This window comes from Podarcis filfolensis, assembly GCF_964270895.1.
Source record: "Podarcis filfolensis genome assembly, chromosome: 16".
NCBI classification, from domain to species: domain Eukaryota; kingdom Metazoa; phylum Chordata; class Lepidosauria; order Squamata; family Lacertidae; genus Podarcis; species Podarcis filfolensis.
The window spans coordinates 28,997,252-29,016,155 of NC_139620.1; the positions used below are offsets into that span (position 1 = coordinate 28,997,252).

General features: G+C 43.8%; 1 protein-coding gene and 1 long non-coding RNA gene across 2 annotated transcripts in view; both read left to right on the forward strand.

Annotated features, from left to right (window-relative positions):
- Positions 1–18,422, forward strand: part of PPM1F (protein phosphatase, Mg2+/Mn2+ dependent 1F) — a 46,462-nt gene extending 28,040 nt beyond the window's left edge. The window contains exons 5-7 of the mRNA XM_083590369.1: positions 446–589; positions 2,987–3,080; positions 9,043–18,422. Coding sequence (XP_083446495.1) covers positions 446–589; positions 2,987–3,080; positions 9,043–9,410 — 606 coding nt within the window. The 3' untranslated portion in view covers positions 9,411–18,422. The remainder of the gene's footprint in view (positions 1–445; positions 590–2,986; positions 3,081–9,042) is intronic.
- On the forward strand, positions 4,880–7,307 carry LOC310751484. Its single transcript, XR_014542549.1, has 2 exons — positions 4,880–5,073; positions 5,278–7,307. It is a non-coding gene; the product is annotated as an uncharacterized lncRNA (long non-coding RNA).
- Positions 18,423–18,904: the final 482 nt, after the last annotated feature.

An 18,904-nucleotide genomic window follows, 5' to 3' on the forward strand; every position in this document is an offset into this window, starting at 1 on the left:
GATAACCAATCTCAGAAGATGGTAGCAAAACATTTATCAGCCTACAGCATGTCTCAGAGTTCTGTTCTTCCCTTGCCCCCCCCCCCATGCTTGTTGTCATCTACATGAAACTGCTGGGAGAAGTCATCTGGAGTACGCAATAACTCTCCCAGCACTCTGGGAGAAGTCACCTAGAGTCATCCAGGCACACAGTAACTAGTTGCATTTTATTTCTTGACATGTTTTGAACAACCGGATAGAAGTCATCACAACAATAGCAACAAAAGGCTAGTGTGAATTCACTCTAATGCTTTTTACATCGCCAACAGAGTTTCTATGATCTTTGATGCATGGTTAAATAATGAGCACCAATTCTCCCCACACAGTTACATTTCATCCTTTTAAAGGCTCTTTATAACATTCCCTCCCCCTTCTCTCTCTCTCTCTCTCTCTCCAAACTCTACAGAAGCTGCGCAACGGTAGCACAGGTGTGGCTGCCTTGATTGTTGGGAACAAGTTACATATAGCTTGGCTTGGCGACTCACAGGTAATGCTAGTCCAGCAAGGGAAAGCTATAACCCTGATGGAACCTCACAAGCCAGAGAGAGAGGTAACTACTGCTTCTTTGAGTTTACCCCACAAAGCTCTTGGCCTCTTGTGTATGTACACCAGTGTGGTGTAGTGGTTAAAAGCGGTGGACTCGTAATCTGGTGAACCAGGTTCGATTCCCCACTCCTCCACATGCAGCTGCTGGGTGACCTTGGGCTAGTCACACGTCTCTGTAGTCTTTCAGCCTCACTCACCTCACAGAGTGTTTGTTGTGGGCGAGGAAGGGAAAGGAGATTTTTAGCTGCTTTGAGACTCCTTAGGGTACTGATAAAGCGGGATATCAAATCCAAACTCCTCCTCTTCTTCTCTTAACACTGGTCCTGAAAGACCTACACTGGCTCCCAGTACGTTTCCAAGCACAATTCAAAGTGTTGGTGCTGAGCTTTAAAGCCCTAAACGGCCTCGGCCCAGTATATCTGAAGGAGCGTCCCCACCCCCATCATCCAGCCCGGGCACTGAGGTCCAGCTCCGAGGACCTTCTGGCGGTTCCCTCACTGTGAGAAGTGAGGCTACAGGGAACCAGACAGAGGGCCTTCTCAGTAGTGACACCCGCCCTGTGGAACACCATCCCATCAGATGTCAAGGAAATAAACAACCATCTTCTAAGTCATCTGAAGGCAGCTCTGTATAGGGAAATTTTTTAATGTTTGATGTTCTATTGTGTTTTCAATATTCTGTTGGGAGCCACCCAGAGTAGCTGGAGAGGCCTGGCGAAATGGGCGGGGTATAAGTAATAAATTATTATTGTTGTTGTTGTTATTGTTATCATCATCATCATCATCATCATCATTATCATCATCATTCCCTCTAAATCCTTTTTTTATATAAATATTTATTAGATTTTCCACTTTTATACAAACACAAAAAGAAAAAGAAAAGAAAAATATTAAAAACAAGTCAATTTCAGTAACAATTTTTCAATAACATGTTTCTTTGACTTCCTCATACCTCCCCTTCTTGTTTTCTAGTTCAACTTGTTAATCCAGCAAATCCTAATCTCTTAACATTCCTTTTTAAAATAGCACCTTATTTTCCACTCAACTTTTTAAATTTTATGACTTAAACAATTTTAATCCCTATTATCTTTATCATAACAGCTAGAGACCACAAAAGTTCAATCCAACATCATTTCAGAGTTCATTAATTTTGTGGTGTTTCTGTAAATAGTCCTTAAATTTCTTCCAATCTTCTTCTGCCGACTCTTCTCCCTGGTCGCGGATTCTGCCGGTCATTTCTGCCAGTCCCATACAGTCAATCAACTTCATCTGCCATTCTTCCAGAGTGGGTAGATCTTGAGTCTTCCAGTGCTTTGCTATAAGTATTCTTGCTGCCGTTGTAGCATACATAAAAAAAGTTCTGTCCTTCTTTGGCACCAAATGGCCGACTATGCCCAAGAGAAAAGCCTCTGGTTTTTTCAAGAAGGTATACTTAAATACCTTTTTAATTTCATTATAAATCATTTCCCAGAAAGCCTTAATCTTTGGGCACGTCCACCAAAGGTGAAAGAATGTACCTTCAACCTCCTTACATTTCCAGCATTTATTATCGGGCAAATGATATATTTTTGCAAGCTTGACTGGGGTCATGTACCACCTGTATATCATTTTCATAATATTCTCTCTTAAGGCATTACATGCCGTAAATTTCATACCGGTGGTCCTCTAAATCCAAACATACCAGTTATTTTGTAAGTTAAAAGGGACCATGCCAAAATAAGAGTGAGATTAATAATAATGGATTGGATGAAAGCCAATAAACAAGCTCATTCCAGGTAAGACTTAAGGTACTGTCAGTGGGCGGTTCCCTAGACTGGATGGATGGAAGGTTGCATTCTCTTGTTGGGGTTACACTCCCTCTGAAAAAGGAGATCTGCAGCCTGTGGTTACTTCTGGATCCATTGCTGTTGCTTGAGGCTCAGGTGGACTCAGTGGCATGGAGTGCCTTCCATTAGCTTTGGTTGGTGACCCAGTTGCAGCCGTATCTGGATAGGGATAGCCTTATGTCATCTATGCTGTGGTAACCTCTAAGTTAGATTACTGCAACATGTTGTATGTTGGGCTGCCCGTGAAGACTGTTTGGAAATTTCAGCTGGTGCAGAATTAAGCGGCCAGGGTTATTGGTATAATACTGTGGTATTATATTGCAGCCGGCCTGTGATCCTACGATGAAGGACAGTATAGAAATTTAATAAGTAATAAAATAGCATACAAATTTAAAATAAGTTTTTAGTGGAAGCTGATCTGCAGTAGAATGGAAACAGTGCTGATTGCAATGAACACAGGGCAAGATAGAAATTGCTGCCTCCTTACATCCCTAGCCTGGTTGGTACTGTGCTTCCTGTGCCTGTCACACCTACAACTATAGATTTAGTGAGCTTTTGTTGTTGCTGTTTATTTAGGATGAGAGACAACGCATAGAAGCCTTAGGAGGTTGCCTTATCTACATGGACTGCTGGCGTGTCAATGGAACCCTGGCTGTTTCCAGAGCTATCGGTAAGCCATGTCCTTGAAGAACATCAGCCCTAATGTGTTCATTTACCATATTTAGCTCTAATGAAATATTGTCAGCATGTAAGTGTGATGGGGCGGCTGGTGTTTGTTCTACCGCCGTTCACAACTTTGCGTTCCGCATCAGTTTGGAAGTTATTTCAAAGCACAGCCTTGACAGCTAGAAACTTCACAAGTAACACACACACACAGGGAATGGTTTGATACTGCAGGGCTTTTGTGGAAATCTGTAACGAACATGACAAAAGCAGCCATATCCTAACTGCACAAGGCTATTTGTGGGTTTTTTCTTACCAACAGACACTGCAGCATTTTCCTAACCTTGGACTGAATCGCTGCCGTTATTGCACCTACATTAATAATTGTTCCATGTGGTACATTGCCATAGTAACACAAACCTGACAGTGCACACCGAAGAATACTGCTCTTGCAGCTCCTTCCTCGAAGCATCTGTAAAACTATTTTATTATTATAGTTGTGCCTCCTGAAATGGCCCAAGCATTCACTCCTATTGAGAAGTCGTGGATCGTTTCCCCTCTTCCCTCGATAACTTTTTGCAAAATGCTGTGGGGGGGAAGCTTTTTTAGGGCCAAATGTAATATAAAAATGTGTTTTAATAAATAAATAAAGGTAAAGGAACAACTGACCATTAGGTCCAGTCGTGACCGACTCTGGGGCTGCGGCACTCATCTCGCTTTACTGGCCGAGGGAGCTGGTGTACAGCTTCTGGGTCATGTGGCCAGCAGGACTAAGCCGCTTCTGGTGAACCAGAACAGCGCACGGAAACACCGTTTACCTTCCCGCCAGAGCGGTACCTATTTATCTACTTGCACTTTGACGTGCTTTTGAACTGCTAGGTTGGCAGGAGCAGGGACAGAGCAACGGGAGCTCACCCTGTCGCGGGGATTCGAACTGCTGACCTTCTGATCAGCAAGTCCTAGGCTCTGTGGTTTAACCCACAGTGCCACCCGCGTTGATAAATAAATAAATAAATAAATAAATAAATATTCTAGGATAAATAAATATCCTAGGTCAATTTTTGATAAATGTTGATTATCATGCTGAGTGCTGCCTGTTTCTGCCATGTGAACTGCCTCCTTCCGTGAGTCATCTGAAAGCCCTGCTCTGTGCTCCTGGGAATAAGACTACAGTGGTACCTCGGGTTAAGTACTTAATTCGTTCTGGAGGTCCGTTCTTAACCTGAAACTGTTCTTAACCTGAAGCACCACTTTAGCGAATGGGGCCTCCTGCTGCTGCCGCGCCACCGGAGCACAATTTCTGTTCTCATCCTGAAGCAAAGTTCTTAACCCGAGGTACTATTTCTGGGTAAGCGGAGTCTGTAACCTGAAGCATATGTAATCCAAAGCGTATATAACCCGAGGTACCACTGTACATGTGAAGCAGTAGACACCACAATTTTGGCATGGTCTCCCAAAAGTGACCCACCATTAGGGCTGGGCTGTATCTGGTTTTCAACATTGTGGTATATATCACCCAACTCAGTATCACGATACATCACGATGTCTAAAATCAGGATGGAACTATGTAGAGAGACATTGGCTGGCTTCACAGTTTTTCCCACATTGTTATTTTTGCATAGCGCACACACATTAGGGCTGGGCAATGTAGCGATACAGAATCAAAAAATCGGTTTGAAGTCCACATCGTGGTAACGGTTTCATAACATTCAGCATGGCGATGTGTGTGTGTGGCGATATGTGTGTGTGTATCGATATTGATATAGGGTGTGTGTGTGTGTGTGTGTGTGTGTGTGTGTGTATGATGAGGGGAAAACTGTGAAGCCAATCATTGCTTCTCTTGTGGTTCCCTATTGCTCTGTATTATAAAATAACAGTTGCAACAATATGTTATAGGTAAAGTAAAATCGTATCAGTTTTAGATCCCAAAGTATTAGTAGTTTCTGGGACATTACCCCGTTCACTTCTACATGATTATGTCCTTATTTCAGATATCATAGGTAAAGGTAAAGGTACCCCTGCCCGTACGAGCCAGTCTTGACAGACTCTAGGGTTGTGCGCTCATCTCACTCTAGAGGCTGGGAGCCAGCGCTGTCCGCAGACACCTCCGGGTAACGTGGCCAGCGTGACGAAGCTGCTCTGACAAACCGGCACCAGAGCAGCACACGGAAACGTGTGTATACTATGATATTCAGATATCATAGTATATTGCTATATCAAAATGTTTATCTGTGGAAAGAAAGCCCTAACACACATCATGATTCACGATATAGTGCCAGGTAAAAAATTATGAAACCTGTATCACGATATCGACTTCAAACTGGTTTTGGGCGTCATAACACCCAGCCCTTCCCACCATGCTCTAATTCTTTTATTATTACATTTATATCCCCCTTTTTCCTCCATGGAACTGAGGGTGTCATCCATGGTTCTCCTCCTCCCCATTTTACCCTCACAACAACCCTGTGAAGTAGCTTAGGCTGTGACACAGCAACTGGCTCGTGGTCAGTTTCATGGCTGAGTGGGGATTTGAACCCTAGGTTCCCAGCTCCTAGTCAGACACTCTAACCCAGGGGTCAGCAAACTTTTTCAGCAGGGGGCCGGTCCACTGTCCCTCAGACCTTGTGGGGGGCTGGACTATATTTTGGGGGGGGGGAATGAACAAATTCCTATGCCCCACAAATAACCCAGAGATGCATTTTAAATAAAAGCACACATTCTACTCATGTAAAAACATCAGGCAGGCCCCACAAATAACCCAGAGATGCATTTGAAATAAAAGGACACATTCTGCTCATGAAAAATCACCAGGCAGGCCCCACAAATAACCCAGAGATGCATTTGAAATAAAAGGACACATTCTACTCATGTAAAAACACCAGGCAGGCCCCACAAATAACCCAGAGATGCATTTGAAATAAAAGGACACATTCTACTCATGTAAAAACACGCTCATTCCAGGACTGTCCACTGGCCAGATTGAGAAGGCGATTGGGCCTGATCCGGCCCCCAGGGCTTAGTTTGCCTACCCATGCCTCACCACTAAACTACACTGCACTTACCTTTTTTTGTCATCCAACTAACACAACTTTCTCTAAACTTTAGGGCAGAAGTCCTTTTTTACTTTTCAATTGTAGGATGTGTCTTTAATAAGATTACGATGGGGTGGGGCAGGGCATGATGGCATTGCTGGGGGTTGGACTAGATGATCCTTGGGGGTACTTTCTAACCCTACAATTTTATGATTCTAAGCAGCAAAGTACCAAAGCTTCCAAGAAAAACAAAAAAATCCAGAAGGGGAAACAAACCAGAGGCATTTCCAAATTAATTCATAGAAGCGTTCCTTAATTTTGATTAACTGCTTTTACAAGTAGTTGCATATTTTACGTGTTTAACCTTCTTGCGGGGGTTGGGGGACAGAAAGGCAAAATAATGGGTTTTAACATTTAAAATAATTCTATATGTACGTGGGTGTGTTTGTTTCATCAGTAGCTCACTGGTGAAAATCTACTCCCTTGCCAGTATTAGACATGACGCTGCCTACAGCAAAGCAAGACTCAGTTTTCAGACTCCAACTGTGTGTGAAGAGGAAGAACCATTTGCTGCAACATTCATATCACTGCATTGAGAAGTGCCCTGGAAAACAGAATAATGAGCTGGAGGACTGTAGCCGCATTCCGGGGCTCATTTAAGACACCATGCCAAACCACGGCTAAGGAAGCTTTGCGTGAACTGACAACGCCTGGTTTGCAATACCAAAGTTGGAACCTATGGTTTGACACAGATTTGCAAACCATGGTTAGTGCTAAGTTTGGCTTGGCGCGATTCCTGAATTAAGAATGCATAGTTACTGCTGTTGCTCTGCCTTCAAAGCTGCTGCACCATGGAGACGAGAGAGAACTTAGGAGCTTATGAAACAGTGTGCCGAGAGGAGAAACAAAATCAGACAAGCAGTTCTAATCCACAGTTTGCATCTTTGGGAGCTTCAACAACGGCTGGGATTCTAAACTGTAGTTATCACAAATTATGGTTCTCCCATAATTCGGAGATAGGAAGGGATTTGACAGTGAGGTAGGGGAACCAGGAAGGCGGGGCCTAAAGTCTCTTCCTGTTAGACGGGGGGTTGGTCAGAAGTTCCCATCCGTCTTACTGCCTGACACAAGGAAGGCTGTTGGAAGTGGGGAGTCAGAGGTGTCCAGACTCTTTCTTTTTAAGTAAAGAAAAATAAAGAAAACGGCACAAAAATATTGGTCCTCATTCTCCCTGCACCATCTTGGCTGACATGTTGTTCATCACAGGAACTCCTTCAAGCCATGCTGTGTTCCTATTCTTCTCTCCCCCCCCCCCAAAGGAGTTACATTAAAGCAAATGTTAATCAAAGCAAAATCTGCAGGTTCCTGCTTAGGCAAAACATTTGAGGATTTCAAGGGAAGCTTTTTTAAAAAAGAAAGAAAGAAAACGCTTTGGGAAGATCAACAAGATTTTTCACTTATCCATGGAAAAGCTTCAGTTCTAGCTCTGTAGTCCTGGTTCACCACCTGCCTGCAATCGGATTTTTGAAAGACCTTTACAGCAACAATTTCTTCCCCAAGAGGCCTGTGGGTGGATGCCTGTGGCATGACTGGGGTGCATGCACATGTACACATGCTCTTTTTTTCATGCACCACATTTGATCACACACACAGAGAGAGGCAACTCTTTCAAAGCAGTGACTGCATTTGCGATAGACAACCAAACCCCTGCTTTCCAAAGTGCCTTCTCTGCTGGGGAAGAGCAGAGCAGACTTCTCTCCATCCTAGCAAGGATAAATTGTGCTTCTTCCAGCCCCATTACCTGTTTGTTGTGCTAAGGCGAAGGTTTGAATGGAGAGATAGATGCACAAAGATGACTCTCCCTATCTGACTACCTTCCCATTGAAATAGAGAAGTGCAAGAGAAGTGGCCTTCATTGGATCAGAAGCGCTGGCAGACCTGGGGTGGGGTGGGAAGATTAAAGCCCCCCCCCTGCTCCTTATTTGTTTGGATGATTTTTAATTGTGCTTCATCTTCGTGTGGTTTTTAACTTTATGTGTATACCACTCAGCAATTCTGAATATTAAGTAGTATACAGATAAAAAGGTAAAGGAACCCCTGACCATTAGGTCCAGTCATGGCTGACTCTGGGGTTGCGGCGCTCATCTCGCTTTATTGGCTGGCGTACATGGGTCATGTGGCCAGCATGACTAAGCCGCTTCTGGCAAACCAGAGCAACGCACAGAAACGCCGTTTACCTTCCCACCGGAGCGGTACCTATTTATCTACTTGCACTTTGACATGCTTTCGAACTGCTAGGTTGGCAGGAGCAGGGACCAAGCAATGGGAGCTCACCCCGTCGCGGGGATTCAAACCACCGACCTTCTGATCAGCAAGTCCTAGGCTCTGTGGTTTAACCCACAGCGCCACCCACGTCCCTTAGTATACAGATACCTGGAACGAAATAAATATACACAAGATCACTGTCCCTGCACTGCAGTTTGCAGTGTTTTCTCCTCAGCTATGGGAAGGCCTTGTCAGGTCTCAAAGGTTGGCTTGGCATGCAGATCACCCACCCTTGGTTTAGAGCAGGCATGTCCAAAGTCCGCCTTGGGGGCCAACAACACTGGTCGGTCTTCACGCATGTTCATTTCATCAAATCTGGCCCTCTTTGAAAAAAGTTTGGGCACCCCCGGTTTAGAGCAACGTTTCCCAAACTTGTGTCTCCAGCCGTTTTTGGACTGCAATTCCCATAATCCTTGACCACTGGCCCTGCTAGTTAGGGTTGATGGGAGTTGTAGTCCAACAACAGTTGGAAACCCAAGTTTGGGAAACCCTGATTTAGAGCTTCGCCTTAAACAAAGGCAAAGGTTGACGGCTCTGAAAAAGGAATGGGGCAGTCGGGATTTTGTACCTCGTGTGGTAATTTACTTCATTCTCTCCTGCTTGCTTTTTTAGGCGACCCACTCCAAAAGCCTTATATCTCCGGCTGTGCAGATAGTGCATCGTTTGAGCTAACTGGTGCCGAAGATTATGTGCTTCTCGCTTGCGACGGATTCTTTGACACCATCCAACCATTTGAGGTGGTGGACCATGTTCTAGAGCACTTAATGCAAAACAAAGGGGACGGCCTCAAGACTGCAGAGAGGCTGGTGGCGGCCGCAAAGGAAAGTGGATCCAGTGACAACATCACTGTCCTGGTGGTGTTTCTAAGGGAGCCCAAAGACATCATGTCCGACTGCCTCAGAGACCCTAGAAGCTGCTCTGCTGACGACTGCACAGGGAACCCTCTCCTTAACTTTTTCAGCTCCGAGAAGAACCATTGAAATGGAAGACGAAAGGGTGACTATCAAATCCATTTAAAGCACAACATCCAAACGTAAGCAAGTTCAAATGGGGGTGGGAATCCTTTTACCACTGGAAAATGAAAGGTATTGTGTGGCAGACAAGATACAAGAACTTAAGTATTTCAAAACCCAGAGTTGTCTTCAACTAAGCTGCTCAAGAGTAGGCCCTTTAGAAATCAATGGACCTAAACTAGCCATGCCTATGGATTTCAATGGGTCTGATCTATGATTCTTCCATAACTCTGGCTGGTGTCTGGATTGTACCATTTTAGATTGCAGGTTCAGGGAATGCATAACTGAATGTCCCTTCGTTCAAAAAAGAAAAAATACTATAAAAATCCAACAGCCCTCTTAGATGCAGCAAAACTATACCTGAGTGAAGGCTTCTAACCTTGCTTCTCTCTGGCTGCATTTGATCACAGTGGTAAACCACAGTTTGAAATAAGACATGGTTTAACATCCATGAGTGCTTTCCGGACTGCGCTCTGCAGAGGAGAAAACGAAGCCTGAGTTTGACTTGATGTGACCTGGTTTGTCTCCTCCAAACAAACCATGAGCAGTAAGTCAGAACCAACATTGGCTAATGGTTTGTGTGGAGGAAATGAACTGTAAGGCTCGGTTCATGTGACTTGCATGACACAGGAGCAGGGAAGTTTAAAAAGGCTTGTATACCACAAATAAATGATAGTTCATTTTAAATGTTTTTATTTTAATGTTGAGTGCGGACCAGGTCTCTGACACAACAGTTTTCTGTTTGGAGGGTTTTGTTTTGTTTTTAAATGATGGAGCATTCAGTCATGCAAATCCCCATCTAAAGCCTGCCATGAAACAACTCAGACACAAGGCCTCAAAAAGTCTGGTGGTTTTGCATTTACTTCTTTGAAGTAGTTTTAAGCCTGCCCATTCATATCCCTGTCTCTTGGGCAGATGGTAAAATAACATACTGTATGTTAAAGATCAATACTCGGAACCCTCTGGAATAATTTTAAATATCATTTCAAGGGGGTTGCATTTAGATGCTACTTAATGATAAGCGTGAATAAGCTACCACACCCTCACCAAACATGAGTGAATTGCTGTGGACAGATTCAGTATTAAACAAAGTACCAGATACTGGAACATCACAATATTGCCTTGCATAAGAGCTGATGTCCCCTTCTCTTCATTGCATACCAAAGAAAATATTACTAAGGAATATCAAGAACATGTTAATGAGGCTTCAGAAGAAAGGGAGCTTAGATACTGAAATGGAAAATGCATTTCCGAAAATAATACCTACTAACGTACCAAACTATCAGCATAGGAAACGTCTATAGGAAGGTGCCATTACTTGTAAACACCATTAGTGTCATGGAGGCAATTTAAATGCAGTGGGTTGCAGCCAGTTCACAAACACAACTCTTGATTGAGCCTTATCCATTCCATTGAGTGTACAAGGAGACAGCATTCAATGGCTTTTCAGGGTTTTACCATTCCATCCTACTGGTGCCTATTAAGTACTAAGGACAAAATATTTTGTCATCCGGTTTGAAAAGACATTGGCCACGTTCACATGGCGTGTTAAGCTATGGTTTGTTTGATCCATGGTTTGTTAGAACAAACCAAAGTAAGTCTCACTGATCAGCAAATTAACCATAGCTTGTTCCGCCTAATGTTGATTTCATTTTCTAACCACTCTTGCCACACATCCTATCTGGGGAGGGGCACCAAAATAATCCAGGATTACGCCAGGATAGTAGGCGTAGCAAGAAACTATGGTTAGCGCAAGCCAAAGTTTGTAAGCCAACTTCAAACCATAGTTTCATATTCTGGTTTGGTGGCCACAGGCAAACCATAGATAGTTGACTGAGGTGGGTTAACAAACTACAGCTAAGATAAGCAGACCATGCCTTCATGTTAAGAACAATTGGCTGGTTTGAACATGTTATGTGCATCTCATTGTGAATATAACATTTAGTATTTTATTATTTTTATACTCTTCTGTGGTTGAGGACTTTTTTTAGGTGTGTTATGTTCAAAGCTTTATTTATATCAGGATTTAGATGTATATAACTGTTATTTTTTTGCCACTGGTATTTAAAACTGGCCATTCTCAAGTGCCATATGTCATTCTGACACAGATGCAAAGGGCTGCTTCTTCTGTCATGATGTGTGAAGTGTTAGTTTTTATATTCATTTTGAAGAGGTGATCTATTATGTTAATTTAAATACTTGTAAAGCACTTAAGGCTTTCTTGATGTATGCAGAAACTGGTGTGGGCAAGAACCTTTTCATTTAAAATATTATTGCGGGGGGCATGCTATTTTAAAAGCTTTCCGAAGAAGGTGTGATTTTGATCTAAAGGAAATGTTCGGCTGCCCTTTTAGCGAGAGGAAAGGACGCAGGTGGCGCTGTGGGTTAAACCACAGAGCCTAGGGCTTGCCGATCAGAAGGTCAACAGTTCGAATCCCTGCAACGGGGTGAGCTCCCGTTGCTCGGTCCCTGCTCCTGCCAACCTAGCAGTTTGAAAGCACGTCAGAGTGCAAGTAGATAAATAGGCGGGAAGGTAAACGGCGTTTCCGTGCACTGCTCTGGTTCGCCAGAAGCAGCTTAGTCATGCTGGCCACATGACCTGGAAGCTGTGCGCCGGCTCCCTCGGCCAATAAAAGCGAGATGAGCATCACAACTCCAGAGTCGGCCACGACTGGACCTAATGGTCAGGGGTCCCTTTACCTTTACCTAGGAGCTATTCGAAAGTGAATCAGACTCCCTCAGAAGGTGGTGGGGCCCTCCTTTGTTGGAGATTTTTAAAGAGAGGTTGGATGGCCTCAGGGATTCTTCAGCTGCGATTCCTGCATGACTCTTGTTGGTCTCTCCCAACTTTACAATTCTACAATTCTATACCATCAATCAAAGCACAGCTGTTTGAGGCTCAAACAACCCATGATGCCAGCAGACCTGTTTGTTTAAACTTGGCTCTGTTCCGATCAAATAGGTTGGTTTTGTTTTCAAGCGCAAAAGGGAACACAAGCGGAACACACACACCCCCACAGCCCATATCCAGAATTCCTTTTCCCCTAATCACGCTCTGATTCCAGAGATGAGCATAGCTAGAAGACAAGTATCTCAAAGGAGCTAAACCGAAGGAGGGAGCAACATTCAGCACCCCTCGTCCGCACACATCTTTTGCTCTTAAAATACATCCCTCCCACTTCATATGTGATTGAAGCTGGCCTGGATTGCGAACAAACAAGTTTGCCATTGCAACGTACAGTTTGAACCCAAGGACTGTACCCAACGTACCCTGTCCAATAGCACAAGGGGTCTTAATGTTGTGGAGCAGGAATCCCGTGCAACAATTGCACTAGAGGAAACTCATCCAGCGTTAGCAGCAACCTGCTTATAGAACCAAGTCTGTCTTGGTAGTCGGACCTGCACTGCCAAACGCCCTCCCGTCAGATGTCAAAGAGTTAAACAACTAGATACCTTTTCATAGACATCTGAAAGCAGCCCTGCATTTTGCTGGACACTGCCCAGAGCGGCTGGGCTAACGCAATCAGATGGACGGGGTATAAGAATTAAATTATTGTTATATTATAAGTATTCTCTTGAACAACCACAGGTGCGAAACATTTTGCAAGCAGAATAAGTACACTGCTAAGTGACTTTAATTTAGCGCTGTTTTGGATACAGCCCTGAGTTCAGGATCTGAACGTTGTCCGTTCCTGCTTGTGGTGAATTCCAGTGTCATTTAACATAGGAAACTACTTTGGGAGGAGGTGACTGGTGGGACCCATGCTTGATCCTGCCTTGTTCCAGTGTGTGTGCCTTGTGCCTCTTGGATTCAATGTGTGTTCCATATTCTGAAACACTGATTTAAAAAGAACACGAGATATTGTGTGTTGCTGGGGGCAGAAACTTCTCTAAGAGAGGTGTGTCATTTGCCCTTTAATAGTGGCCTGCTAATAGAGCAGATTCGGTTTCTCTTGTGATCTGGGAAGGTTTCCAGTTTGCCAGAAGTAGCACATTGGTGAGGCAAATGGATGGCTTTTTAAAGGAGGACTAATGAACCTAATGACGCAGGTGGCGCTGTGGGTTAAACCACAGAACCTAGGGCTTGCCGGTCAGAAGGTCAGCGGTTCGAATCCCTGCGATGGGGTGAGCTCCTGTTGCTCGGTCCCTGCTCCTGCCAACCTAGCAGTTCGAAAGCACGTCAAAGTGCAAGTAGATAAATAGGTGCAAGTAGATAAATAGAAATACCTTCTCTGGCGGGAAGGTAAATGGCATTTCCGTGCGCTAATCTGGTTTGCCAGAAGCGGCTTAGTCATGCTGGCCACATGACCTGGAAGCTGTATGCCAGCTCCCTCGGCCAATAAAGCGAGATGAGCGCCACAACCCTAGAGTCGTCCACGACTGAACCTAATGGTCAGGGGTCCCTTTACCCTTTTTAATGAACCTGCAGTATTTGAAATATCTCACCATAAAGTCTCTTGGACTTTAAGGATTGACTCATTGACCTGGTTTACAGTAAGCCGAACCTCCTTTCTTCGGGAATTGGTTGTGCAGTGGGAGTTCCCCATGGGAAACTCAGTCACCTGGGTGATCCTGCCATGTCTCTACTTAGCCCACATATGACATCAAGGCAGGTGGCTCTGGTTTGTGGGAAATGGCCTCGAAGGCAAAATAAGGACCCATGCCAGGTCAAATTTCGCCAGAGGTTCCCCATCCCTGGCTTTCTGGGACCACACAAACATGTGGGGTCTGGGAACAGCTCACAGCTACTTTGCTCCATGCTGCTCCCACACAAGGTTAAGCTTGATGCTCACTATCTTTGAGTTGGAGCCAAAAACAAATGCACACATAACCTCTGTGTATGCCATGTTACATACACACACTCAATGCATGTGTCAGTTTGCAGGTAGATATTGTTACAGGTTGGAAATGTCATGCAGAACAACTAGTACATTGTTAGTTGAAAAACACGAATTCTTTTCTTCGGAATCTGTTGTTGTTTCTTGATAAGTTGCTTGATAGAACTCCACACCTAAATGCTACCCCCCCCATTTAGATCCTCAACTCAACTTCTAAAAATGCTGCCGCCTGTTCACTGTACTCCTCAAGCAAAATATTGGAGCGGTGTCCTTTTGAAGAGCTTTGGGCAGCAATCCCCATTCCCACTGAAACTAAATGGCAGAACTTTTATATATTTCAATGAGGCCTAGCCACTTATAAATTCAAACCCCATATATGTATATCTGTGAAAGGAATATTAATCAAGTCAAATGTACTAGAGGGACCTGCCATCACTGGTCTATAAACTAGAAATGCATAGCTTACTGGTGTAAACAGGGACATTTTCCTTCCCAAGGGGAAAAGGCTTCCTGTCACATCCTGTTAATCTGTTTGACATGCAGTGTTTTGCAGAACCTTTGAGAGAGCAAGGGAATGCGCAGAACAATTTTTAGAACAATGGGGGAGGGGATTTTTAATTTTTTTTTAAAGTAAATCCACCCTCTAATAGTGGTAAGGGAGGGATGGGAAAGCATTTAAGAATTATTAGTGCCTGCTTTTGAAAGGAAGGTAGGCTGGGAAATAGAGCTACATATGCCTTGCTTCTTATCGAGAGATGCAGAGCACTGGAGGCAGCCAGAAATCTTATGCTGGGAGGGTGAATCTGATAAATATAGCTATATAGAGACATTGGATGGTACAAGGCGGCTGGCAGAGATGATAAGAACTGTCTTAAATAGGTTTGGGGTAGGGAGTTCTCAAAGCATATAAATGCCCATGTGTTTGTCAATCCTAGGGCATTTCCCCAATACAGCATGCAAGAAATAATGTGTGCGTGTCAGTACTTGCATGTACAGAAATGATACACACAGAGAGAGTACATGCAAGTACTGCCACACACCTGCACCTGCTGCTGTAAGTGAATTTCCTGAAGGCTGCTGATGGCTTGGCTTGATACTGCAGGTTTTCTTCTGATGGGATGAACAACGAAGGGGTTGTTTCGGCAGATTTGGCAGCTGAATAACGTTAATCACAGCAATGACTTTAATCGTTGACACTGAGTGGAACTCAAGAGTGGGATGATGCCTTGCTTCTGTTCCCCACCCCCAAACCCCACAGCTTCGCTTCTTTTTCATGCGCTCCCAAAGCAATTAGAATCTTTTTCGCAAAAAGCTCTAAAGCATCTAGAAAGAAAGTTGCCCTCGTTTGACATGGGCTTTGTTCTCCGTGTTCTGGCAGTGCCTGCTTTTGCCTGTTGGCTTAGACCAGTAAATGACTTCCATCACCTGAGCCAAAGCGGTCATGTTTCGGGTGAGGTGGGCAGCATCCTGAAAATCTCTTTGCCATGTGCTGGGTGGCAGAGGATGACTCACGCTGTACTTTACCCTCATTTGTGCCCATGTCTCTACGACTAGAAAGGGAGCACAGTCTGTGGGCCACCCTCCCTTCTAAGCAAGCTTCCTATATCCTAGTTTCTACACACATACACCTCTCTGTTTTTCAGAGGAACAAGGAACACATTCTAGCCAGGCAAGAACACTCAAGGGGTAGTATTAAGTGGAGGCCCACAGGCCAGATAGAGAGGCCTCTGTTTCACTGGTAGCCAATGCACGAGTCAGGCATAATAACATTGTTTCTCAAATTTGGCTCTCCAGCTGTCGTTGGACTACAACTCCCATCATCCCTGGCAACTGCTCCTGTTAGCTAGGGATGATGGGAGTTGTAGTCCAAGGACATCTTGGAGGCCGCAGAGGTTTCCCACCCAACAGCAAGGTCCCTTTGGAGAGCTAAATGCATGGTATACTGGCAACATCAGCCCCGCATGCTTTGAAAAATCATGGAATCATAGAATTGTAGAGTTGGAACGATGGCTATGGGGCAGCGGTTCTCAACCTGTGGGTCCCCAGATGTTGTTGGACTACAACTCCCATCATCCCTGAGCTCTAGCCTTGCTAGCTAGGGGTGATGGGAGTTGTAGTTCAACAACATCTGGGGACCCACAGGTTGAGAAAGGCTGCTATGGGGGTAATGAATTCCTGTTTAGTCCCCAGAACCAAGTTGACTTTAATTCAAAGGAAGAGGATATAAAATATATATGTTTCATAGTCAGCTGTCAGTTGATAGAAATGGAAACTAGCTGCTGCTTATACTTCCTTTATGGATTCAACACCCCCCCCCCCAATTTATTACCTTTCTTAACGACAGGGATGGTTTAATACTACTGTTTGCTCTCTATATGTTACAATGTGTCAAACACATAGACTTTTAACTGCTGTAAGTTTTATACAGTGGGAATGTATAGTTATACGAGCCCAAAATACGGGTGGGACAGTCACTGTCGGATAGCCAAGTTCTCCTGTTCCATTTTGCCTCTTCTTTGCCTTATTTTCTGGTCTTCTAACTAGAATGACCACTCACAGCCTCAGACGTCTACTATTTGGACTTGAATTCTCCCTGGAGATTCATTACATCAGGAGCTGCCCTGCTAAACTTCTTCCAGGGCTTAGATTCCACTGACAAACTGCAGAAGTCAGATTCATACTACACAGTTTTGCAAAAGCAATAGAAATGCAGTTGTAGGGCCAGAACATTCAGTGTGCGGAAGACTATAAAAGTAAAGGAAGGCCATGAAATCAGCCCTCCATGCAAGCATTTATATGAATGCATATCCTGTAGAGTAGCAGCTTAGGGATGGGAGGAGGGGGAATTTGTTTCTGTCTGCGTTTTAGTGAGAAACTAGCTAATGCACACTTCTGGAACCAGGGTGTGAATCTAAACACAATCATTGTGCAGGGCACCAAAACTAGGGTTGCCATACATCTGGAATTTGTCTGGGATTTCAATGTTGGAATTATTGTCCGGTGGAAATCTGTAAAATATCACACAGTGAAGTGTGCATTGATTTCCCAAAACCAGCTTTTGTGCCCCGGATTTTTACTTCTTGAAATATGGCAACCCTAACCAAAACATGTATTTTGACCCTTAAAAGCATTACCCACTTGACTGCACATCATTAATAAGGTTTTTTTCCTACTTCCCATCCTACTTTTTTAAAGAGCAGATTCTCAGACAACATAATTCTGCCTTATTGTTACTGTTATTATTACTATGATGATGATGATGATGATTTTGCAGCATACGGCCTATATAAAGAGCCCACTCTCTGAACAGTCTGTTGGCCATCTTTGCTTCGGCCAAACCGGAGACGATCAAGCTGCTACGCTTAATAATGCAACATGCTTTTTGTCAAGCCGTTTCTCCAGCATTTGGCATATTATATAACTACAGAAGTACAAGCAGTAATGCTCCTCTTCTGTAACTACTCCTGCTGATTCCTTGCCCCCCCCCAAGTTGTCAGTATTAATGACTTTGAGAGTACTTAACTGTTGCTTTATCTTGGCAGCGTTCCTTCATTCTGCCCTGTTGCCTAACCAGCCTTGAAAGGAACCCCAACAAAAATTATGTCTAGAAGTAAGGAAGTTTTTATTCTGTGTGTCATTTCAAACGTAATCCTATTTATTTTTAAACACTGTCTGCTGATAACGAAGACTGGAAAAGGGTGGGCTTTTATAAACTGTTGCTCTGGTACTTTGGTAGCCAGAGGTTTGTTAGCTTTTTCATAGTTACGATATGTGCATGAACTGTAACCCTGTTCTTATTAATCACGATTATATGCTTATTCAGATTGTAACTTCTTTAAGCACACAGATTTTCCTAATGGTGCTTGTGTATATTCTGCAATATTCCCCGTTATTTATTTTTGCATGAGGTTGGTTGGATTTGTGTGTGTGTGTGTGTATTATATATGTAATATGTGTATATTATATAGTATGTGTATATTATATATATATAATTTTTCCAGTATTCGCACAGAGTGCCTCATGTACCTATTTGCGTACCATCAGGAAGAAAATGCGGAGAACATTGGCGGGGGGGAAATCACTGGCTATAGGATGTGATGACTTGAAGTGTTAATAAACGACAAAAATGTTTCATTTGTCCTTATCTGCGCTTCATTTACAAATGGCTGAAATGTGAGGACTTAATTTTAAAGAAAACAGGTGTGCTTTTCCCCAATTCATGGACACCAGAATCATGTTTACTTCGGGTTCCACCCCACCTCCCCAGCTGTTATTCCATCCACCCTTTCTCTTTGCCAAACTGTGAAAAAGAAAAGCTTTGAAAAGAAAATGTGGGAAGGGTGTTTCTGGTGCTGCTTCCACACAGCTGGATTGTAGCTACATTGTTTTCCAGCTGTCACAACAAGTTTTTTGTTTTGTTTTCTGGGAGAGAAAGTGGGAGTGGGGAGAGAAAACCCACTGCACCCTAGTGATTCTGGAAAAGATGGAACTGCAATGTCTCATAGCTTGCAATAGAGTTTACGTGAGAGAGGGTATGGGGAACCTTTGACCCTCCAGATGTTGATGTACTACAACTCCCATCAGGCCCAAGCAAGCGTGGCCAGGGATGATTGGAGTTGTATT